This window comes from Xiphophorus maculatus, chromosome 18 (genome assembly GCF_002775205.1).
Source record: "Xiphophorus maculatus strain JP 163 A chromosome 18, X_maculatus-5.0-male, whole genome shotgun sequence".
Lineage (NCBI taxonomy): Eukaryota > Metazoa > Chordata > Actinopteri > Cyprinodontiformes > Poeciliidae > Xiphophorus > Xiphophorus maculatus.
The window spans coordinates 24,183,151-24,205,647 of record NC_036460.1 but is presented as its reverse complement, the minus strand read 5'-3'; the positions used below and the strand labels follow the sequence as shown (position 1 = coordinate 24,205,647).

At 37.9% G+C, this 22,497-nt stretch overlaps 1 protein-coding gene across 3 annotated transcripts; it reads left to right on the top strand.

Moving 5' to 3' along the window:
- Positions 1-193: 193 nt before the first annotated feature.
- Positions 194-22,146, top strand: smc4 (structural maintenance of chromosomes 4). Of its 3 annotated transcripts, none has more exons than XM_023351661.1 (24): positions 194-383; positions 1,615-1,775; positions 2,817-3,007; positions 3,617-3,808; positions 4,871-5,047; positions 7,259-7,423; positions 7,782-7,909; positions 8,085-8,225; positions 8,633-8,783; positions 13,077-13,241; positions 13,390-13,623; positions 14,165-14,350; positions 14,473-14,634; positions 14,745-14,970; positions 16,379-16,455; positions 17,121-17,273; positions 17,450-17,576; positions 17,804-17,993; positions 19,672-19,816; positions 19,947-20,120; positions 20,216-20,398; positions 21,081-21,313; positions 21,441-21,624; positions 21,861-22,146. In XM_023351661.1, exons 2-24 carry the CDS (start codon positions 1,625-1,627, stop codon positions 22,023-22,025), a joined length of 3,900 nt encoding a protein of 1,299 aa, XP_023207429.1. In that variant the 5' UTR covers positions 194-383; positions 1,615-1,624; the 3' UTR covers positions 22,026-22,146. The 3 variants fall into 3 exon arrangements, with proteins under 3 accessions (XP_023207429.1, XP_023207430.1, XP_023207432.1); XM_023351662.1 differs by lacking the exon at positions 194-383 and adding an exon at positions 1,106-1,124; XM_023351664.1 differs by lacking the exons at positions 194-383; positions 1,615-1,775; positions 2,817-3,007 and having other exon boundaries at positions 3,658-3,808; positions 4,921-5,047.
- The last annotated feature ends 351 nt before the right edge of the window (positions 22,147-22,497 follow it).

The following is a 22,497-nucleotide window of genomic DNA, read 5'->3' as shown; positions in this document are numbered from 1 at the left end:
TTTGACAAAACTTTTCATTTCGAAGAAAGCATTTGCTATCTTTTTTCATTCTCACACCGGTGTTCGGTTTGCGAACATAAAGGGTGTAAAAGAGCTGCGTAGTTGGCTCCGTCCCCTTTTTTTGAATTTCGTTTTTCTGCCCTGCCCTTTCGAACGATCCATGGTGCCTTGCGTCAGTTTGTAACGAATTTGGTTCGACGGCGCAGTTTAGGCGCCATTTACAAGATACAGTTTTCAAATGGGAAGCGACTCGGAGTGACACGGGGCTGAATTTTATGGATTATTTTCGTCGAGTTTTGGATTTTCTGATACTTTTTTTTTAAAAATTCACAGTTTGAAACAGATAGGAGGACCTCTGACGGATCGTGTGTATAACTTAGAAGGTATTTAAGGATACTTTGGTGGGGAGTCATGTGTGGGTACCGTCTATTTGCTGGAATCACAACATTTTTTTTTTCGAAGGGAAACTTGCCGTCAGCGACGTTTTATACTAGATTTTAGCCTGAGCAACTCTAGAAATTGACGGGAGGGGCTTTTGCGAATTTTAATGTGTTCGTTATTTTCTACAATAGTCATTTTAGCGAGATATTTTGGATCATACTTTTACGTTATTAAAGTAAGCAATATTTTTTGACAGTGACTATCGTTATTGTATTTGCCGTCGTTTTAGGCTGGTCTGCAAGTTAAACTGGGATATTTTGTTATCTTAGACTCCGCTTCGATATTTGACATCAATTAGCTTTAGCTGCTAACCTAACTTTACCATTAGCACCGCCGAATAGCATGAATTTACCTAATGCTAAGATGTGAAAAGTACGAAAGAGCCACTACAAACGAGCTGCTTGTTTTTAGAACGTGTGGTAAAAAATTTCAATTTATCGTTGTGCTTAGGTTTTATTACTTCTGTGAATATGCATCTTATCACAGGGGTTAGGTTAGGTTTGGTTATTCAGTATTTTACCTCCGCCCCCCAGCATAAAAACTCATGGGACTGAAAGTTAACATTACTGTCAGTTTGAGAAACCCGTTTAGCTGCGCAGAAGTGGACACGCAACATAGGCGTTACAAGGCTCGAAAGGGAACGATTTCACCTTATTTGCATAGAAACTCTATCGAGCTTTCAGGTTCGCCATATTACTGTATTATTCCCCATTTCTTCTGTTTTGTGCAACTATGTGCGGCGCTATGAAAAAAAAAATTCCCACTGTAGATGCAGACACAACACGTTATTGAATGAGTTTTTTTTTTTTTTTTTTTTTTTTAAGATTTTACAGAAACTTGCGATTTTTTTTTCCTTCTTCTATACATTAGGGATTAGGTTGTTTTTTTTCTCCCCCAAACAAATCTGCGCGACTTTATTCATCCTAATCTTCACCAGAAACCTTTACTTTGTTGTTTCACTTACTGTGTTGGCATATGAATAAATAGAGCGATTAGCAAGTAAAGGGGCGGCGGTGAGATCTGGCTGTGGCAAAGATAAAAAAAAAAAAAACCTGACAGAATAGCTCCAGTGACCGACTATAATGGGAGTTTGAAGATTGACATGCACAACAAAAAAAAAAAAGCCTCGCTCATGGATATTCCTTTTTTTTTCCCCTCCAATGGCCCCTTCAGATTTCATATCATGCCATCTAAAACAGCAAAAACCTCCACTGCTTCCAAAAGGGAGCCAAAAAGGAAAGGGCTGCAGCCTCGGGATGACTCTGAGGACGAGTTGGATGTACCCCCTCAAGAAACCAACTCCAATGGCCAAGAGGAGGCACCGCCGACAACTGGCAAGTAACAAAGGCTGTTTTGGTGTCTCTGAATCCAAATAAGTTGCTCAGTCAATTGCTTTGCGTGTGTTGCTGTACTGGTGAAGGCCAATTGGCTCAGCTGTAGTCGCTTTTTTTTTCTCCTTCTTCTTCTTCTTGCGAACACGTAGTTAGAATGGGCTGATAGTTTTTTTTTTGTCTGAAGTGCTCGTCATAAATAATTTGGGGGATGATTTTGTTAACGACGATGGTGCTTCTTGTCCGGATGTCTCCTGCAAACGAGGTAGTTTATTTCGAAAGATGAAGTGTTTTGTTTTTTTTGTTTTTGTTTTTTCGTTTTATATCAAGTAAAAAAAAAAAATTGTATCAATATCAGCTCATTTCGGTGTTGCTTTTGGAAAGTTCTAGTTAGGATGGGTGAAAATGCTTAACTCTGTGCCTGTTTGCTTGTGTTCGAGTCACAAACATCGACTCATTTTGCTTGTTTATGCTTATGTGAGCACAAAAGATTTTTTTTTTTTTTTTTTTTGGACAGGTCGTTGAGGCTTGCTCTGGTGGCAACATAATGGTTTGAACGATATTGTTACCTCCCAAAAGAGGACTTCTGTTTGTTTTGGTGTTTTTTTTTTATTTATTTCAGTCAGAAATGACTCGAGCTGTGACGTTTTTGATCGGGACACACTTTAGTTATTCATCATCGACGGAGTGACTGTGGCGCATCTACTCCGGTATCAACGCTTGTCGTGGGGAGCGTTTGTGTATTAATGTGGGTTCATGGTCTTTTCTGTGTTTTTTTATTTTTATTTTTTCGCCTTGCGTTTAATTTCAGAACAAAGGAAAATAACCCCTGTCAACTTTCTCTCTTCGGTCGTTGTTTCACTCGAGACTTGCTGCGTGTGTTGTGTTTGTTTGTTTTATTTGTGTGTGTGTGTGTGTGTATGCGCGCTCCTCCACCCCTCCCCCAGTCACCCACCCCACCACCCCTCTTCTCTCTCTCCACCAACACCACCTGAAACGACTCGCACCAGAAGAATAAAAAGTTGTACTTTTGTTGTGCCACAGATCCGTCTCAGGGGGAAGCTACTGAGGCGGTTGATAGTCGAAGTTTGGAGGAGATTCTCGGCAGCATCCCTCCACCTCCGCCCCCAGCAATGACCAATGAACCGGGCGCTCCTCGCCTGATGATCACACATTTAGTTAATCGCAACTTTAAGTCTTATGCAGGGGAGCAGATTCTGGGGCCTTTTCACAAGGTATGACCAAACATGGATGTGAAGCTTTTTTTTTTTTTTTTTTTTGTATGTCTTGCAGGGCAAAACTGCTTTGAATCTGTTTGATAAGATCACTTGTGTTAAGTGTCAACCTTACTGTTTTTGTCTTGGTCTTATTTTATTTCCTGGCTTTTTTTTTTTTTTTCAGTTTACCCTGTTGTTGAATACATACAAATATTAAAACACTTGAAAAGGGTGCAGTTTTATAGTGCTTCACTATACTGGAAAAAAATAAAAATAAATAAAAAAATAAGTGAGAGGGTCACAATCCTCCATTTTGATTTTGTTAGTGAATCTCTCAACCAGAAGTGATTTATTGCTGTTCCCACAGTTCCATTTTAATTATGACTTTCTTCAAACCTTTGCCTTTCCACTGTATTTTGCTCACACAGTTTTTGCTCAGGCTGGGTTTTAACACATGAACCCTTAACTACACTCACATGGAATACTTTCAGTATTACAGATGTACTAAGATAAAATGCTACCACACGTCTCTAAAAATACAACCTTTACACTGTTTGTTGTAGATGTTGTGTATCTTCATATAATTGATTTCTTATATTTTTATCTCCTTCCTTACCTGTCTCCCAGCGCTTTTCCTGCATCATTGGTCCCAATGGAAGTGGAAAGTCCAATGTGATAGATTCAATGCTCTTTGTGTTTGGATACAGAGCTCAAAAGATCAGATCGAAAAAGCTCTCAGTGCTGATTCACAGCTCTGATAAACACAAGGATGTGCAAAGCTGTACTGTGGAGGTGCATTTTCAAAAGATTATTGATAAGGTATATTTATCTATATTTCGTTCACACTGAAACAACATACACTCATTTCATACGGTTCAATATTCAGCCCAAACTGAAAAACTCAATCAGGCAGATTTTTTTTTTTTTTTTTAACAAGACAGAAATGATTGTCAGAGTTTTAAAAATATTATTCATCAGATGTCATAATATAATTGCCACTCATTTGTAACATTAGTGACTAAACACAAACTCAAATCAGTCTTGAAAGTTACAGTTTACACCCCCTCATGCTATATTCACCTCACATCGCATTAGTTACTGCCTGCATTACTGCCAATTGTTTTTTTTATTTTATTATTATTTTATCTTATTTAATTTTGAATTAGCAATTTGCTGACACAGCCCAAGTTATTTTGCAGTGTAAATATATATGTGACACGAAAGATTCTATTCAGATGACAATTTTCTGCTAAGAAGAAAAACCTAAACAATATTTTTTCCACATTTGAAAATATATTTTTTTTTTACCCTGCCTTTGGGTGTGTAAATAATTCTGCCCCTTGCTGACCTTGCATTGAAAAAGAGCATTTTACTTCACTTCACAAGTGTTGTAAAAATCAAATCAAATTGTTAAACTCATGATTTAATTTTCTTGGAGTTCCTCCTCCCTCAGAAAAGCTGTTTCTGAAGTAAAAATAATTTTTTTTTAAAGGTGGTGTACACAGCCTGAAATACAAGCTCTGTTTGCAAAAGTAAAGAATTTTTAGGCACGCTGCCAACTCTTTTGTTGTGCATTTGCAATCTCCTCATTTCACTGAACATGTTTAACTTCTCTAAATGTGACAAATTGCACCAATATATTTTTATTAAATTTTTTTAAATAATTTTTTCCCCCAACACATTGCAGTTGCTTGTTTAGATCTCTGATGTTTTTGGAAGTTTTAAGTCTTAATTGTCTCCAGTGTTCTTCCCTTTGTAACAACCAGTGATTTTTTTGTGAATGCTGTGAATTGTAAAGCTGGATGTTTAGAGCTGTTTGAGTCTCTCCTAAACTCTTCTGTTCTGCTGCTGTGTCTTCTGCCCCTCCCCCCCCTGAGCCAGGAAGGAGATGACTACGAAGTCGTCCCTAACAGCAAGTTCTATGTTTCCAGGACTGCCAACAGAGACAGTTCCTCTTACTACCATATCGATGGCAAAAAGGCCACTTTCAAAGAAGTTGGCACTTTACTCCGCAGCCACGGTATTGATCTAGACCACAACAGATTTCTGATCTTGCAGGTAATTGTATTTTTATTATTATTATTTTTATTTATTTATTTTTTTATCCTTCTTATGGCCATCCTTCTGTTTACCAGTCCCTGTGCCTCATCCCATTTCCTGGTGATAGTTTTAAAATATTATTTTATGCCCTGCCTGTCTCTGTGTGTGTGTGTGTGTTTTGGGGGTGGTGTGTGTGGGGGGGTGAAATAACCTGTTGCACTGGAGTTGGAAAGAAGAGGAGAGGAGAGTGCTCTGCCATCCCTTAGACTGCTATAGCAGCGCATCATGGTTTGAAACAATGTGAAAAAGGTGCGAACCATTATTTGCTGCTTTAGAATTTTAAGGAAAAGATACGATTTGACCAGATTTGATTTTCTACTATGTGAGGCAGTTTTTGTTTTGGGGGACTGAGCCACCAGTGGAGGACAGGTTGGAGCTCCCCTTTCTCATGTACCTGCCACACTTTAGCAGCACGTAAATATTGGTGTGTGAGGGAAAAAAAAACCAATATTAGCAGTGCTGCTTCAGGGTGGCAGGGTAAAACACCCTCCTCTGCCATGGCTCTCATTTTTATTAATATTTTCTTTATATATATATATATATATATATTTTTTTTTAACTCTGACATAAACTGAATTCTTGAAAATAATATTTTCTTGCTTAATTATTTAAATATTTTCCCCATGGGTTGTTTTGCAGTCACCCTAAAAAAGTTCACATGTTACACTCCTAGCCCTGCAAAGTGTATTGCATCTGACCTGACTGTTATTACTGATCAACTGAAGGCACATGATTCAAATTTAGTTGCATTTGGTTTCTTTATTTTATTTCAGTGGTGAACTTTTTCCTTTCAATGTGAGCGTGTCCTTTTTCATTCCTCTTGTTTGTTTCTGTCGGTGACACGGCTGCATGACTATGGGTGGAGGTTTAAACTTGGTCTTCAAGGTCACCTCACTTTTCCAGACTTCTGGTAAATAAGGGGAAGCTGTCTAGTTTGTGCACTGATCAGAGGAGAGGATGATGTGGGGATTCCCCCACCACCCAACTCTTAAAGCTGCTTTTTCTCTCACAGATTAAAACAAGTATTTTAAAAAACGTTCTTTTAAAAAAAAAAAAATCTTTAAAAAATTGAGACTCTAAAAAGAAGCATTTCACAAAAAAATCATAAATAATGATATTATTAATTGACGTGTGATTTACAATAAATAAAAATAAATGCACATGTCCACTTCAATAGAGTTACAATGGAGAGCTGAGGATGTGTGTGTGTGTGTGTGTGTGGTTTTAGAGATATCAGTTTTGTTTAAGTGGCTCTCATTTTTAGAGCTGCACCAATTAGCCAAGGAATGGAATTGGGCAAATATTTTTGTTGCTTGGTCCCGTTCTTTGACTGGCTGCTAAAATACAGATTTTTTTTTTTCTTTTTTTATAATTAATTTATTTTTGTCTTATATTTTTAGAATGCATCAGAAATAGAGAAATCTCCCTTATTTGGTCTATAAACAATTCCACCAATTGCATATACTTTGAAAAAAATTTTTTTTAGGTTGATTTAAGATATAAGGTTAGAGAAATGTATGCTTTGACACATGAATTGAGATAATTGTGTAACTCATTTTGTTAGTTTTGAAGCTATTTCCAATTATCAGACAGCTTTGAGCACATCTTTTGTCTCTTCTGTGTGATATTCCTCAAAATAAGATGAATCAGACTCGCAGGCCAGAGCTTTTAATAAACCAAAAATCGTCATCGGCGAGGAAAAGCCAGATCGGTGCATCGCTATTTATTTTTGCAAAAACAATATCTATTTTTATGACAATTTAAATGACTTTTCCAGTCATCACTGGAAATTATTATTGGTGGGTTGCTGTGATATTTTAGCAGAAATAACGGCATATTTTTTGTTCCACAAATGTAATCATGTAACTTATCCCTTCACAGTTGGAGATTTTCAGTGACAGGGTTTTTCATTTATTTATTTATTTTTTTAAAATGTGGAATCAGGTCGTCTTTCTGTGCTGTGTAATGTTATTTACACTTTTGTGTACTCTGTTTAAAATTTTGTGTGAGAGAGAGTTGTCTCTCTGTCTTAATTTTTTTTTTTTTTTTTAAAGATTGGTGTATGTTTTTAAAAAAAAATATTATTATTTTAATTTTAGTGATTTTTATGCAGCCCTATTGTGAATCCGTGTGTGCCTTTTCCAATCTGCTCTTGTGGGCTGTGTGTAGGGTGAGGTGGAGCAGATTGCCATGATGAAGCCTAAGGGTCAGACGGAGCATGATGAGGGGATGCTGGAGTACTTGGAGGACATCATCGGTTCATGCCGTCTCAAAGAACCGATCCAAACTCTTTCTCGCCGCATCGAGCTGCTCAATGAGCAAAGGGGAGAAAAGGTACATACACTTGCAAGGGGTGTAAAACTGCATAGTCGGGCGTAGAGGTGAATAAATGAGATAATAAATATGGAAATAAATATAAAGACACTTTGTTTTGTGAGATGACCCTCTCACTCATTTTGACATTCAGATATAAAGTATTACTCAAAAGTTAAATTACACCTACTCATAAATGAGTCATTTATTGAATTTAATTTATATTCTGCTTGCACCTAATTATTTTTATGTCTCTCTGGCATAGTTTCTGCTAGCCTAATTTCATTAGACCGCAGAATTGAGGATTTTTCTCATTTATTTTTTAAACTTTTGTCTAGAAATTAAAGTATCAGGGTTTTTTTTTCTTGTTCTGTCCTAGCTGAATAGAGTTAAGCTGGTAGAAAAGGAGAAAAATGCTTTGGAGGGGGAAAAGAATAAAGCTGTGGAGTTCCTCACCTTGGAGAACGACATCTTCAAACACAAGAGCCAGCTCCACCAGTACTATGTGTGAGTACACCAGCAGCACCTCTGTGCTCCAGTCAGGACAAAATATGACAAAAAGAAGGACCAACAAGAGCTCTGCGGGACTCTTCGCTGATATCTTACCATTATGAAGTGTATAAATAGAAAAAAAAAATATTGTTGCATAATATGATTTTTTTTTGTTGTTTTTTTTCTTTAGTCATGATCTACAAAAACGTGTGACTGATAAAGAACAGGAAAAGCTAAAGATTTTGGAGGAAACCAAGGAGCTCACTGAAAAAAATGCAAAGATATCAGAAGAGATGGAAAAAATGAACCAAGAGCTCCAAAATGTGGAAAAGTAAGAAATCTGCTTTTCTTGAACTTGTTTCCTCTGTTACTAATGTAACCTGGTTTGTGTACTAAGTAACATTTCTGTCAATGTAGGTTTTTATTTGCTTGTTCAGACATTTAGAGGAATTTATCAGCACTTTGAGTTTCTAATCTATGTGAAATTAGTTATTTGTAAAGTAGTTGGCTTTGAAAAAGAGTAGAAACATGACAGAGTTTCATGTACTGTTATTCTCTTAAAGGAACCTTTTTACTAAAAAAAAAAATTGTTACAGAAACTAACTGTTGTTCCCCCCTGGCTCCCCCCCCCATTTATTAGTGTTTTTTTTTTTAAGGATTGCTTTTGATAGATTTTCTTCCCCCCATAAAACTGATTCGAATTTAATTCTTTAAAAAAAAATGCTTTTCCTCCACCAGGAAAAAAAATAAGATCAACAAGTATATAGAGACCCAGAAGGGAAAGTTCACCCAGCTGGACCTGCAGGATGTTGAAGTGCGTGAGAAGATTAAACACTCAAAGAGCAAGAACAAGGCACTGCAGAAGCAGCTGGAAAAAGACCAGAAAAAGGTGTGTTGGCCTTTAGGTTGCAGCGGATCCACTGTAGCATGCAGTTCAATGACTTTATCTCACTTGGTTTTAGTGTTTGCTGCTCTGGAATAGATAAGTTGTGTCACTCTGACAATATCACTGCAGGCAGCACAGTTCAGAGGCACACAGATACTGGATCTGACAGAGGTGTGTAATTTTAGCCTTTTGTTTTCTAAATTTACCCCACACATTTAATTAAAAAAGTAATGCTGAGACAGCCCTGGCATTACTGGGGTTGGTTTGTGTGTTTTTGGTTGTGGCCTATGGAAGAAATAAAATAAATTTTAAAAATGTGTCAGAAAGGAAGCCACGGGGATTTTGGTGTTTGCTGTTTTTGTTGCTCAGATGTAGTGAAATAGCTTGTTTGGAGGGGGATTGTATTGCCCCTAATGAGACATACAACTATCAGTCCTTTTTATTTATTAAGACTTTTTTAAATTATAAATAATTTGTTTTGTATAATTTTTTTTAGGCTGAATCAAGTTCTCTTTAAGGAAAAAATATTTCTTAACGCACTTGAAAAATACAGTTTTACTAAGTATTTTTGGTCTAGCTTCTAGTACGTATATCTTGGTAGACCTAAAATAAGTCAAAACCTACTTACAAGTAACTTTTCAGCAAGATATAGGATCTTGTTTTAAACCAGGAATTCTTGAATAGAGATGAAAAAGTACCAGTTTGTCTGGCAGATTATTTCACTGATTACATTGGTGGAAATGTGTTATAAATTAAATAATCTGCTAGTGGAACTTTTTTCTTTTTTTTAATCAATATTAAGAAATTATTACTTATTTTTTTAAGACAAGCTCCTAAGTTAGTTGTAAGTTTGCTTTGACTTATTTTAGGTGTACGAAGATGTTTATACCAGAATCTACACCAAAGTTACTTATTAGGATTTAGTGTTTTTGCAGTATGGTATTTTTATTTTATTTTTTGTGAAAACTTGTGCTTCTGAAGAGATACAAATTGATATTAAAAAAGCCTTTTTAATAGCTTTTTTATGACAGTATTTTGCCTGACTGCATGTTGATTATGATCCCCCCCCCAAAAAAGCAAAATGGCAGCTTTTCTTGTCTTAAAATATGGATATTTTTACTCACGAATATTTGCATCAAGGAATGGTTCCTTTTTATCAATTACAGTAATGGTGAAACAAGTACTGTACAAATAATTCCTTACTTGGAAAATTTTCTTTCCAGCAGTGTTTGAAAAAGAGATGTTTTATATGATTTTTGTGATTTCATTAAAGTGATATTATCAGTGGAATAAAAATAAAAACTAATGTGAAACTGTCAACGAGTTATCAGACACTAGGGGGCTGCGAAGCTGCACAAAGTGAATCTGGGTGTGTGCTTTGCTCAACTATTTTTGTCCTGATGGATTAAACTGCCGATCCTTTTATTTTTGCAACATAGCTGATCCAAATCATTTGTTCAGGGACGTATGGCTGACGTTTTCTCCCAGCTCTGAAGGCCTTTTCTCCTGGAACTCTGCTGGTCAGAGGGGGAGCTGGGCAGAGGCAGCCTGACCTCTGGGGAGCAGTGTTCTGCTGTGTGGTAGTCAACTATGGCCTGGCTTGTGTAACACGTCCAGCAGCCACATTCACATTTCACCCGCAGTTAACCCTACACAACATAAACTATATATGCAGATGCCAATTCTTGCTTTGTTTCAGCTCTGCCAAAATGCAGACTGTTGTGGCAGTCTTAACCAGGGCTTGTTTGGTCTTCGTGTGCTTATATTTGATTACATGTGTGCTCTCGGTCTGCTTTAGAATGCATTGTGTAGTAGCTGGTAATTTACACAGATTTTTTTTTTGTGTGTGTGTGTGTCTGTTTTGTGTTTTGTGTTGTTTTTTTTCCCTTTCCCCTCCCAACGGGACCTCCTCCTATCAAATTTATTCCAGGTCTTACACCACATGAATAAATGGAGCATCATATCCTGTGGTTTGCTTGCTTAATGGTCCGAATTGTGATCCACAGACAATTAAACACACTCCTGATCATGTTTCTTAGAAATAACACTTTCACAACAGGTAGTAATCTGAGCTTTATGTATTTGAGTTATTAAAATGGGATGTTCTGACTTTAGTCAGATCTACTACAGGCAAAGTCTTAAATTAAATCCTATCACAATTAAATGAGGTTGTGGTGTTGCTTCCCTTTGTTCTTTTTCCTTATTTTTCTTTTCATGTGTAACAATAGAAGTGCGATCAAAGAATAATTGCATATATGTGTGTGTGAGTCAAATATTAGTTTTTAAATTTTGAGTGTACTTTTGATATAAAGGTCTTCAAAGTATCCATCTTAAATCCCAATTGATTCTTCTAATATTTATTACGTTTTTATTTTCATTCTGGCTTTCTTATTTATAGCAGCTCTGACTATACGTTTACAGACTGCACTTGTTGTATGACTAAATTCTTAATTTCTTGCTTATTTTTGCCTCAGGCATCGTCCGAAGTGAGGAGGGGAAAAGGGTTGACATCATAGTTGCAAGATCAAAATGAGTCATCACGGCTCTTGGAAACCTCAAAGTGTAAATGCACAAATTAGTGGCCTGGTTTCAAATTTTATCTCATTAAAGTCAAAACAAGCTTGGAAATGAATTTTTTTATTATTAAAAATTTTTTGTAAATAAAACTAACAGATGAAAAATAGGAATTACATCCATCTTATCTTCTTAGACCTAAAGGTCTGTACTAGCTTTACATCTATTCAGTTTCTTATTTATGTTGTCCATCAGCACTGTACTTTAAAGTATTTTCACATTAGGTGGACATTTTCTTGCTTCTGGAAGCCGAGAACAGTATTATATATTTCCATCATATACAGATTTGTGGCAGGCTGGTACCTTATTGTCGCCTGTGCTTTTTATTTTTTTATTCCTTTTTCCCCTCTTTGAGCTGAACTTGCATACATCGTATCTACTAACTACTAAACACCCTTTGTAGGTTTTGCATCATAACGGCAGCAAATGTGTGTATTCAATAGACTACAAAATCCATAGGCAGGGAACCATGGAGATGACAGATGCAGTGCAATGTGTGTTAAAATCTGAGGTGCTGTGCGCTATGGATTACAGTTTGTTGATGAGACGTTATATGTATCACAATAATATATAGGTTATCATTTCATTTATTTTAGCACTTCAACAAAACAAAAAAACCTAATTATTTTTCTTTGACAGTTAAATTATTTAATAAAGAATCGTGGGTCTGCTGTGGCGTAATGGAAGCCCAGGTTGCTTTAGTAGCCGCCTTTAGCTCGCCTCCATTGTTGGCTTTTCCTGTTGACAGTACTTTAAGCTCTCTGTGGTTCAGATCGGGTGAATTTGCTGGTGGTTAATCATGGTTGTACCATGGTCAATAGACTGGAACCTTTGGCAGTGTTGGCAGGTGCCAAAGCCTGCTAGAGAATGAAATGTGCATCTCCATGAAGCTTGTCAGCAGAGGGAAGCGTGATGTGCTCTAACATTTCTGGATGGACTGCTACGCTGATGATGGCCTTGATGAAACCCCGTGGACAAACGGCAGAAGGCGACCTGGCACCCCAAATCGACACAGACTGTAGAAACATCAAGCAACACGGCTTCTGTGCCTCACCCCTCTTCTTCCAGACTCTTGGAGCTTGACTTCTCAAAGTTCAAAACTCACTTTGATGAAATAAGAACTTTTGAGCACTGAGCAAGAGTCTAGTCCTTTTTTTCTTCTGCTTCTTCTTTCTTATCCCAGGTAACACGCTTCTAACGTTGCTTTCCAAACCTTGTCAGGTTCCACCAAACTCTTGAATGGGCTTTTGTTCACAGTCCTTACAAGACAGCAGTTTTTCCTGTTACTTTTGCACATTTTTGTACCACACGTATTTCTCTCAGCTTGCCATTGCTTTGATACAGTAATATGAAGAGACGAGTTCTTCAGCAGGAACTTGTGGCTTACCTACTTGTTGAAGGTGTGAAAACTCACTGGACAACTTTCAAGTCGAGTCTTTTTAGATGATTACATAGGCTGTAACATTTCTGTATTGAATTTCGTTCTCATTTGATTTATATATGTATATATATATTTATTTTAAAATTAAACTCAAAATTTGTGAGACTTATTTTAGGATTTTCACTAGTTAGAAACAAGAATTAACAGAAAAAATGGCTTGAATCATAATATTCACTGCTTAATCAACGGATACTCACATTTTGAATTGAGAAAAATGTAAAATTTGCTCAGTCTACTTTAGTTTTAACCGTTCTTTATTTGTTGTTTGGCTCATTATTCAGCTGGAGGAAGTGCGAGGCATACCAGCCAGCAGTGAACAAGCCATCTCTGAAGCGACGGCCCAAAAAGAAGACCTGGAGAAGCAGAAAGCGAAAGAAGAAGAAAAACTGAAAGTAGTGATGGAAAGTCTGAAGGAAGAGACGAGCGGCTTGCAACAGGACAAAGAGGTGTGTGTGGGTGTAGTTGCAGATGTGCTGACGACTTGGCTGAGGTTACCAGATTAGCCCTGCGTTATTATCTGTTAAATGAAGTCTTCAATTGTTCTTATATTTTTTTTTTATTTAATTTTTTTTAAACACCGCTCTTACTTCCCAGAAAAAAGAGAAAGAGCTCATGGAACTCAGCAAGGCCGTCAACGAGACCCGCTCTCAAATGGACATCGCTCAGTCCGAGCTCGACATCTACCTTAGCCGCCACAAAACGGCTCTGACTCAGCTGAACGCGGCTAAGCAAACGCTCCAGACGACCTCGGACACTCTGCAGGAGCGCCGGCCCGCCATCAAAGACCTGCAGGTCCATATCCCACAGAAGGAAAAGGAGCTCAAAAAGGTAAAACGATCAACGGAGAAAAGCCAAAATCAGCGTGAAGTCTTAAAATCATGTATCTAAAATCAAGACCTCAAAATATTTTAAATTCATTACAAAAAATGTAAGTTGGCTTTAAATAAGTTGATCACAGATCTTAAATTTTGTCATGGCAGCACTATTTAATCTTTATTCATTGTATTTTTTTTTTTTTTCCTTGCTTGACATTTTTGTTCCATTCTGTGACTTGAGTCGTTTGAGGCTGCCGCTAATATACCGTTGCTAGCTAGCTTTTTTGTGTCTGTCATGGGAAAGTGTAAGTTTGTTCACAGTTTGCAGGACAGCATTCATCTTCACCTCTGTTGCCAGGCCCTGCTGTGTGTGCATTTTGTTCCCAAAACCTTGGCACTACTTCGATATAAAACATGCTTTTTTTTTTTTTTGTACATTCCTATCTTAAATTTCTGTCACACTAGTCTTAAGAAAGCCTTAAATTTGAGTTGGTGAAGCCTGCAGGAACCCTGAGAGAGCTTCTGTTTTACTTACTCTCCGTGTTTCACTACAGGACCAGGAAGAGTTGGAACAGCTGCTGAAGGTGGATAATGACACCAGGCACGTGGTGAGAGAACTGCAGCAAAAGGTGGACGAAGCCAAGAGCTCCCTGTCCTCCAATCGCAGTCGAGGAAAAGTCTTGGACGCTCTGATGCAGCTCAAGAAGAGCGGCAAAATCCCTGGAATCTACGGAAGATTGGTAAAAACCTGTTTACACTTTACAGAAAACCTTTTCATTTGTTTATATTTTTTGTCATTATTCCTACATTTGTTTTTCATAATCATAATGTAGGGTTTTAAATGTGTTTTTGGTGCTCATAGGGAGATCTTGGAGCCATAGATGAAAAGTACGATGTGGCCGTTTCATCTTGCTGCGGCGCTCTGGACAACATCGTGGTGGATTCAATCGACACGGCTCAGAAATGCGTCACTTTCCTCAAAGAGCAGAATATCGGCGTCGCCACTTTCATCGGCCTTGACAAGGTAATGTAACCCTTAGAAACTTCAGTCAGTGTACCTTTAAGATTCTATAAACTTAAACAGGGTTTTGGTTCTCCTTTTGACTGCTTTTTGAAAAAAAAAAAATGATTTAGATGAAGGTCTGGGAGAAGAACATGACTTCCATTCGAACGCCAGAAAACAGCCCCCGCCTCTTCGACATGGTGCGAGTAAACGATGAGAGGGTCAGACCGGCGTTCTACTTCGCCCTGAGGGACACCCTGGTCGCTCAAGACATGGAGCAGGCCACCAGGATGGCCTTTCAGAAGGACAAACGCTGGAGGGTGGTCACCCTGAAGGGGCAGATAATTGAAATGGCAGGTTGGTGATATTCGTCACTCTTACGTGGATTCCTGTCCTGCTTTATTTATTTTTTTATTTTTATTTTTTTGGGTCAATTTCTAACCACAACTGGTACTGGTGTTAAAAAATGTTAAAAGTTGACAGGAAATAAAAACCCCACTATTGACAATACCTAAACACACAACTGTGGTGTCATAAAAAATGGCAAACAAAAAATAAATGATCTCAATTAAGCAATCAGTCAGAACATAAAGCATATACTGTACATCGGCATGGAATTCCTTGACATTACAATCCGAGCTCAAATATCGCCTTAGGCATGTTTTTATGTTTTAATATTAAATGTATCTATAAATTTCTCCAATGTTTACACCAAGATTCTATGGGATTTTTTTTTTTCTGTCCCTGTATTTATTTATTTTTTTACTATTTATATTTAATTCTTTTGGTATGAGTTCTTACTTCTAGCTTGTTTACCGCCAGGACATGAATCGGTTACCGGCGGTGAGGGCGCTTATTAAGTTTCCAAGATAAAAAGAGCAGAAATTGTTTTTGACTAAAACGTGAGTCTAGTTTTTCTTACAACTTCAGCCTTTTCTGATTAAAACAACTGAACAGTTCCTGGAGCTGTGTTCGTGATTCTCCTGAGCCTACATACATTCTCTTCAACAACACTCAAAGTCTGAGTGACCTTCCTGCTTTTATTTAATTAGGGAATGATAAAAAGATCCGATTATATCTTTTGGTGTAAATTCTAATGGCCCGAGCTCAATTCAGTTGATTCACAAAAAGTTAATGTGATGAGGTAAGATTGTATATAACTGTATTTTATTTCATAATGGGGCTTTTATATGTTTGTAGCTTATTTTACAGTCAGGAGTAGAAGGCTTTAAATCAAGGCTGTAATCAGAGTATCAATTACTGTGTTCTAAAAAGAATTACATAATATATGAAAGTCAGTATGAAATTGTAGAAAAAGAGTTGCAGAATATAAACTATTTTTTTTGGTGCAAACTACATCGTAATAATTTAAATAGAAATGGATATGCTAACTTTTTCAGATGAACTATCTGAAGTATTTAATCTGAAAGTATTTGCTCCATATTTTTGGTGTAATGTTAGCATGGCAGTTTAACTAAAGTATATTCGCCCTGATGATCAAACCAAAACAACTTGAGTCCCCTTGTCTTTGTAATTATAACTTCTTAAACTCATGGAACCCATATTCCTTCATCTAGATTATTACTGGATAATATAAATGAACTTTAAATCATTTGTCAAAGCAGCCTTTTGGACCATGACAATGCAAAGTTTTGTCATCTTATTACAGCTTGTCCTTCACAGACTGCGACGGAATAGTTAATAATTAACTCTCAGGCAAAGTTTTTGTTTCTCATTCTTTTTTATTTTTGTTTTTGTTGCACAGGAACAATGACTGGAGGTGGAAGAGTTATGAAAGGCAGGATGGGGTCTTCTATTGGCCAAGAGGTGTCCCAGGACGAGGTTAGTTCAAAACATGCAAATAAATAAAAGTCACATTTTCAACTTAAACATGGCATTTAAAAAAAAAAAAAAAAAAAAAGTAAAGAAGGTAAAAATAAAAAAAACAAACTTTTGAATGGTTTGAATTATTTCTGATCCTGATTTTGAATGAAGTCCAGTTTCCTCTCCCTAAAGACCATGGGAATGACGGAGAAAATGTTGGGAGGTTTTTAATAGAATTTGTTGTAGTTGTTTCAAATCTAAAGAGAAATAAAGGCATAATGTTATCTCCATTTATTTGGCCTTCGTTTGCATCAAAGTACATGCTGTTGGTTGTATTTATAGTTTGAAAATATTGGGATTTAATTCAATCAGAAGATGGCCGTTAAACTCTTTTATTATTGACTTTCCATCTTATTCAACTGATTAATGTATATTATGAATTTTACTATGCAAAGAAAGATTTTTTTTTTTTTTAAATTGTGTGTCATTTGCTTTCCTTTTTTTCTCTATTAGTATCTAGAACGACACATTAGTAGCACTGTGCTCTTTTCACTCGTCTACAAGTTAAATGGTGTAAGCTTCACAAACGAGTCCAACTGGGCAGCTTAAGTGCTCATTCGACGTGTGTACCAAGTGTGTCCTCCATCACAACAAAACTTAATTTTCCATGTGTGTTTTTACAGCTCGACCGTATGGAGAGCAAGCTGAATGAGAAAGTGTCAAAGCTGCACGGCTGCCAGGAGAGACGGCTGCAGTTGGAGGAGAACGTCCAGCGCCTGCAGCCTCAGCTCAGAGAGATGAAGAACACTCTGGAAAAATACACAAACAGCATGAGCGTATGACACTTTATGCTCCGCTTGCCTCCTTGTTTGTGCTTCATTTATGCTTCAAATGATATCAGTTGCCTATATCCAGGCTTACAAATGAGCAGTTTTTTTTTTTACCTAATTAAAGAAGTTTTATTTATTCCCCCCCCCCCCCCCCCCCCCCCCCCCCTTTCTTCCACCCTTAGAGTCTGGCTGACCAGGAGACTCACTTGAAACTTCAGATTAAAGAGCTTGAAGCCAATGTGCTGGCAGCTGCCCCAGACAAAGCCAAGCAGAAACAGATGGAGAAGAGCCTGGAGGCATTCAAGAAAGGTAGGAACTTGCATAAACTGTAAAGAGAGGTGCTAATTGTTTTATGTCATTATAGCCTTCCTCATGTCAGATTAAGACTTAACTTCTGGAAAAATACACTCTACCCTTTAGTATATCTTCAATACCGAGTAGATTTTAATTTAAATATATTGCCTTAAGTTTTAATGCCACAATGTTTCATTTTCTTTTCTTTTTTTACTTTTTTCCCCCTCCTCTCTCTTTATTAGACTTTGAGTCAGCGTCCAGTAAGGCCGGAAAGGTGGAAAACGAGGTGAAAAGACTCCACAACTTGATTGTTGACATCAACAGCCACAAACTGAAGGCTCAGCAGGATAAGCTCGACAAGATCAACAAAGAGCTAGACGACTGCTCCTCCATCATCACCAAGGCCAAAGTGGCCATAAAGACGGCTGATCGGTAAGGGATCCTCACTGTGGAAATATTAAAGATGAAACAGTCCGGCTTCTCCCTGCTGGCACTGATGTTGGGTTTTCTTTGAGGTTGGTGATGTCAGTACTGGTTTTCTGTATGAAGACTGTAATACGTGTCAACTCATTTGTTTAATGCAACAATCAAATGCAACAATATGTACCATGAAAGAGGAAAAAAAAGATTAGTTGTAGGGTCTATAATAGAGGGATTATCAAAGTAGAGATTCACCTGTGTGTGTATATATATATATATATATATATTTCTCCACTCTTTTAACGCTGAAAAATGACACTACTAACATTGCTTCTCTGCTTTATTTAAGCACCCCTCCTTCCTGTGCTGCATCACTATTTACTTGCCTCAACAAATACAACATGGCCGCCAGACTTCCTTTCCCAAAAACATGATCCCAACAGCAACATGATGGAAACTAACATTGTTTATTAATGTCGCCCCGTTTTCCGCTGTGAGACCAATATGTTAAAAAATGACTAACATCAGACGATGTTAATGCAGATATATTGTGCATCAATACATAAAAGTATGACTGCCTAACCTTTATCTGATTTTTATTCAATTCAAAGTCCAGACGATTTGATGGGTTTTCTGGAAGAACGTTTCAGTTTTCTTCATCTTTTAATGACTTCCACACTGAAGAGGGTTATAAAGACCTGGTTGCTTTTATGTCTAAGACAGAAAGTGGCTCCTAGTGGTGATTTTCTTTTACTTTTCTTTCCCCACATAGATTTTAACCTTGGTAAAATAGAAGTTATTCACGGAGAACCTCAGGCTTTAAGAGACCTCCTAAAGTGACAAAATGTTAAGAATAGTGAGGACTTCTAGTGAGTCTTAAAGATGCAGTAGGTAACTTTTAAACTTTTAAGATATACAAATCTGCACCACACAAGTTCATGTTCCTGTGTGCTTCAAAAATGTCCTGCCTGAGACATTCCCTCGTTTAGCAGACTTGGCTCAAAGGTTTGATGCTGTGTGCCCTTTAATTCGGTTTTGCACAATTTCATCATCAAGACGCACGTTACTTCATGCAGTCTAGATTCTATGATTGTTTAATTTCTATTAACTGCTTGTTGTTTTTGTTTTGTGTATCAAATCTGTCACAGTCTAAACTAGACATTATATATTTATCTAAAATAGAATATGGTCTGATACTTACTTTAAGTCTAAGACAGTGTAATTTGTAATGTAGGGTGATTTTTTTTTTCTTTCTTGGCAACACTCCTTACCAGTTAGGTTGGTGGTAATGAATGCTCCATTAAAGTTAAACTAACCCCCAAATTGTTTTTGCTGACAAACTGTCTAAATAGGTTATTTACCATTCTATGGTAACGTTTCTGTACGAATTTGTTTAGTTCGGCATTATTATTTGCCTTAAACCGTCTCACTGCTGGCCTCTTTTGGTCTGGTGGTGCTTAGGCAGTTGAATTTTCCTATTGGTTGCAGCAGTATGGCTTGGTAAAGCTTCGCTTGGATATAAAAGCAAACGTATACAATGTTAAAGTGAGCAGCATCGAACCAGAGTAATACAAAAGCCTTGCTTTCTGAAGGCCAATGAAATGCTTGTCTGGTATGATCTTGTCTGCTTTGGCTGTTGCCGTCGACACCACTGGAGAAACGTCTAAATCCTCTTCCGTTTGTCTTCCAGAAACCTGAAAAAGTGTGAGGAGAGCATTGCTCGTGTGCGAGCAGAGCTGGAAGAGAACGAGAAGTTGATGGCTGAGCTCACAGAGCAGCTGAAGAAGCTAGAAGATGAGGCGGGGGGGATCATGAAAACCTGCCACGAGGCAGAGGTTGCTGCTTGCCATTTACGTTTATTCGTATCAGAACATCTTAAATCTGCTGGGGGAGTGTTTCTCTCTCAGAGGACATCCTTAGCATCAATAATACTGATTTACTCCTGCTCTGGTTCTGGTTGTGTAGGCCACTCTGCCTGAGGTGCAGGAGCAGTACCAGAACGTTTCCAAGGAGATCAAGGCCCTGCAGCAGCAGGAGCACGCACTGCAAGAAGAGTCGCTCAACGTTCGGCTGACCATCGAGCAGATAGACGCCGCCATCACAAAGCACAACGGCAAGATCAAGTACTGGCAGGATGAGGCGAGTCACATAACTCTAAACCAGTAGACAGCTGGGGAACAACCAGGCTCGCTGAGCTTTGTTGTCTTTAATAATGCCTGTTTTTTGTCTTCCAGAGCACCAAGCTGTCCCTTCACACCATTGAGGGCCAGCCAGCAGAGGAACTCCGTGTCTTTGCCCCTGCTGAGCTGGAAGCCATCTCGGATCCAAACATCCTGGTGAACAAGATCAGCATGCTGGAGAGCCAGTGTAGTCAAATGAAGCCCAATCTAGGAGCCATTGCAGAGTACAAGAAGAAGGTACACACAAACACTACAAGGTGTCCTGGTCGGGATGAAGGAGGACTCGTTCTCATTCACTGCTGCCCTGAGAGAAAATATATTTCTAGGGTCTCTGCGTGCTTGAAAAGTCTTAACTTCATGCAACTAGTTATAAATCTTAAATTCGTAAGTTGGCTTCAAATATATTAATCACAGGTCTTCAAATTTCAAAATTGGTCTTCAAAGTAGTTATAACTATTTAGTGTCGTACATGTTTTTTTTTTTTGTTTGTTTTTTTTACCTCACTTTGCTTTTCTGTCAGGCAAAGGTTTGAGTCGGTCACAGATGTCTTCATAGCTTTTATTGCCAATATAGCTCTGCTAGCTAGCTTTGTGTGTCTGTCAGGGGCGACTCCAGACACGGGAGCGACGGTGACAAGTTAGTGTTGAAAACCGACAGTGACAACAGTTGCACACTTTGAAATGTGTGTGTCGCGTGGCAAGCCGGCATGTGCAGGTTTACGTTTACAAGAGCAAAATTTCACAAGCATGAAAACGACTGGAGAGGAGCGACGAAGCGGACATTTATCACCAGTTGACCGGACATAGTACCATTTTTTTAAATATATATATATTTTTTTACACCAAAAGTTAATAGACAGACTTTGTTTTACAAAGGCATAAGATAAACGCGCGTCATCTCCGACGCTTTGTGTCATCAGGAGGAGCTGTACCTGCAGCGCGTCGCACAGCTGGACGAGATCACAGCGGACAGAGACAGGTTCAAGCGCGCCTACGAGGACCTCCGTAAGCAGCGGCTCAATGAGTTCATGACCGGGTTCAACATGATCACCAACAAGCTGAAGGAGAACTACCAGATGCTGACACTAGGTGGGGATGCAGAGCTGGAGCTGGTGGACAGCTTGGATCCGTTCTCTGAGGGAATCATGTTCAGGTAAGGGAGGATTAAAAAAAAAAAAAAAACAGTCAAGACGTTATTGGTGCATGCTGGGATTTATATGTGATGTTACAGCTCTGTTTGTTATTTATTTGACGTATTCTTTCGTTTTTATTCGTTTTAGTGTTCGTCCACCAAAGAAAAGTTGGAAAAAGATCTTTAACCTGTCAGGGGGGGAGAAGACCCTCAGCTCTCTGGCTCTGGTGTTTGCTCTGCATCACTACAAGCCCACCCCGCTGTACTTCATGGACGAGATCGATGCCGCGCTGGACTTCAAGAACGTCTCCATCGTTGCCTGTTATATTTATGTGAGCACAATTAGGCTGCCAGTTTACTTTAATATTTTTTACAGCTTTTATCATTTGTTCTTGAAGGTCGCATCATAACTTTTTCCTTTTGTGACAAAAATGTCATTGTGTGACTGCAGCAGGACGATCCTTAAGCTTTAAAGTGTGTAAACAGAGAGAATCCCGCCTGCACTAAGAAATTATTCAACAGTAACTTTGTATGCCTAAATAATTAAAACGTGTTTTTCTTTTTGCAGGAACAGACAAAGAACGCTCAGTTCATCATCATCTCCTTGAGGAACAACATGTTTGAGATCGCGGATCGTCTCATCGGCATCTATAAAACACACAACACAACCAAAAGTGTCGGAATCAATCCCAAAACAATCGTGTTCAGGGAACACGATGCCATCACGGCATAAAAAGCCAACTTTGTTGTTATCTTTTAATGTTCTTTCATAAACCATGTAAATATTTGTACTGTTCTTTCCAATAACGTGCTGCTATTTCTTTAATCTGAAAAATAAAGTTTTTTTTAATAAACTTATTTGTGAAATTATTCTTAAACAAAATGGAAGAACTCGTAAGAACAAATTTCCAGCTCTTTAAATCATGTTCAGGGGAAAATCTCCATCTATTGTGAATGCTTTTTACAGTATTGGCTAAATGCTCTTAACATTTCCAGCTATCATGATTTACAATAAACTGAAATGTTACTAAAGGCAAAAAGATATTTTGACCTCTTTAAATTTGATTCCTCCAACATAACAGTTTATCACTGGTTTGACAGATTCAGAGCAGCAAGTTTTTTTTTTTATTATAGCTCACTTTAAGGGCTGGAAGTCAGAAATCCACTGGTAGAATATAATTTTTAACCAAATCAATTGTTCAGTG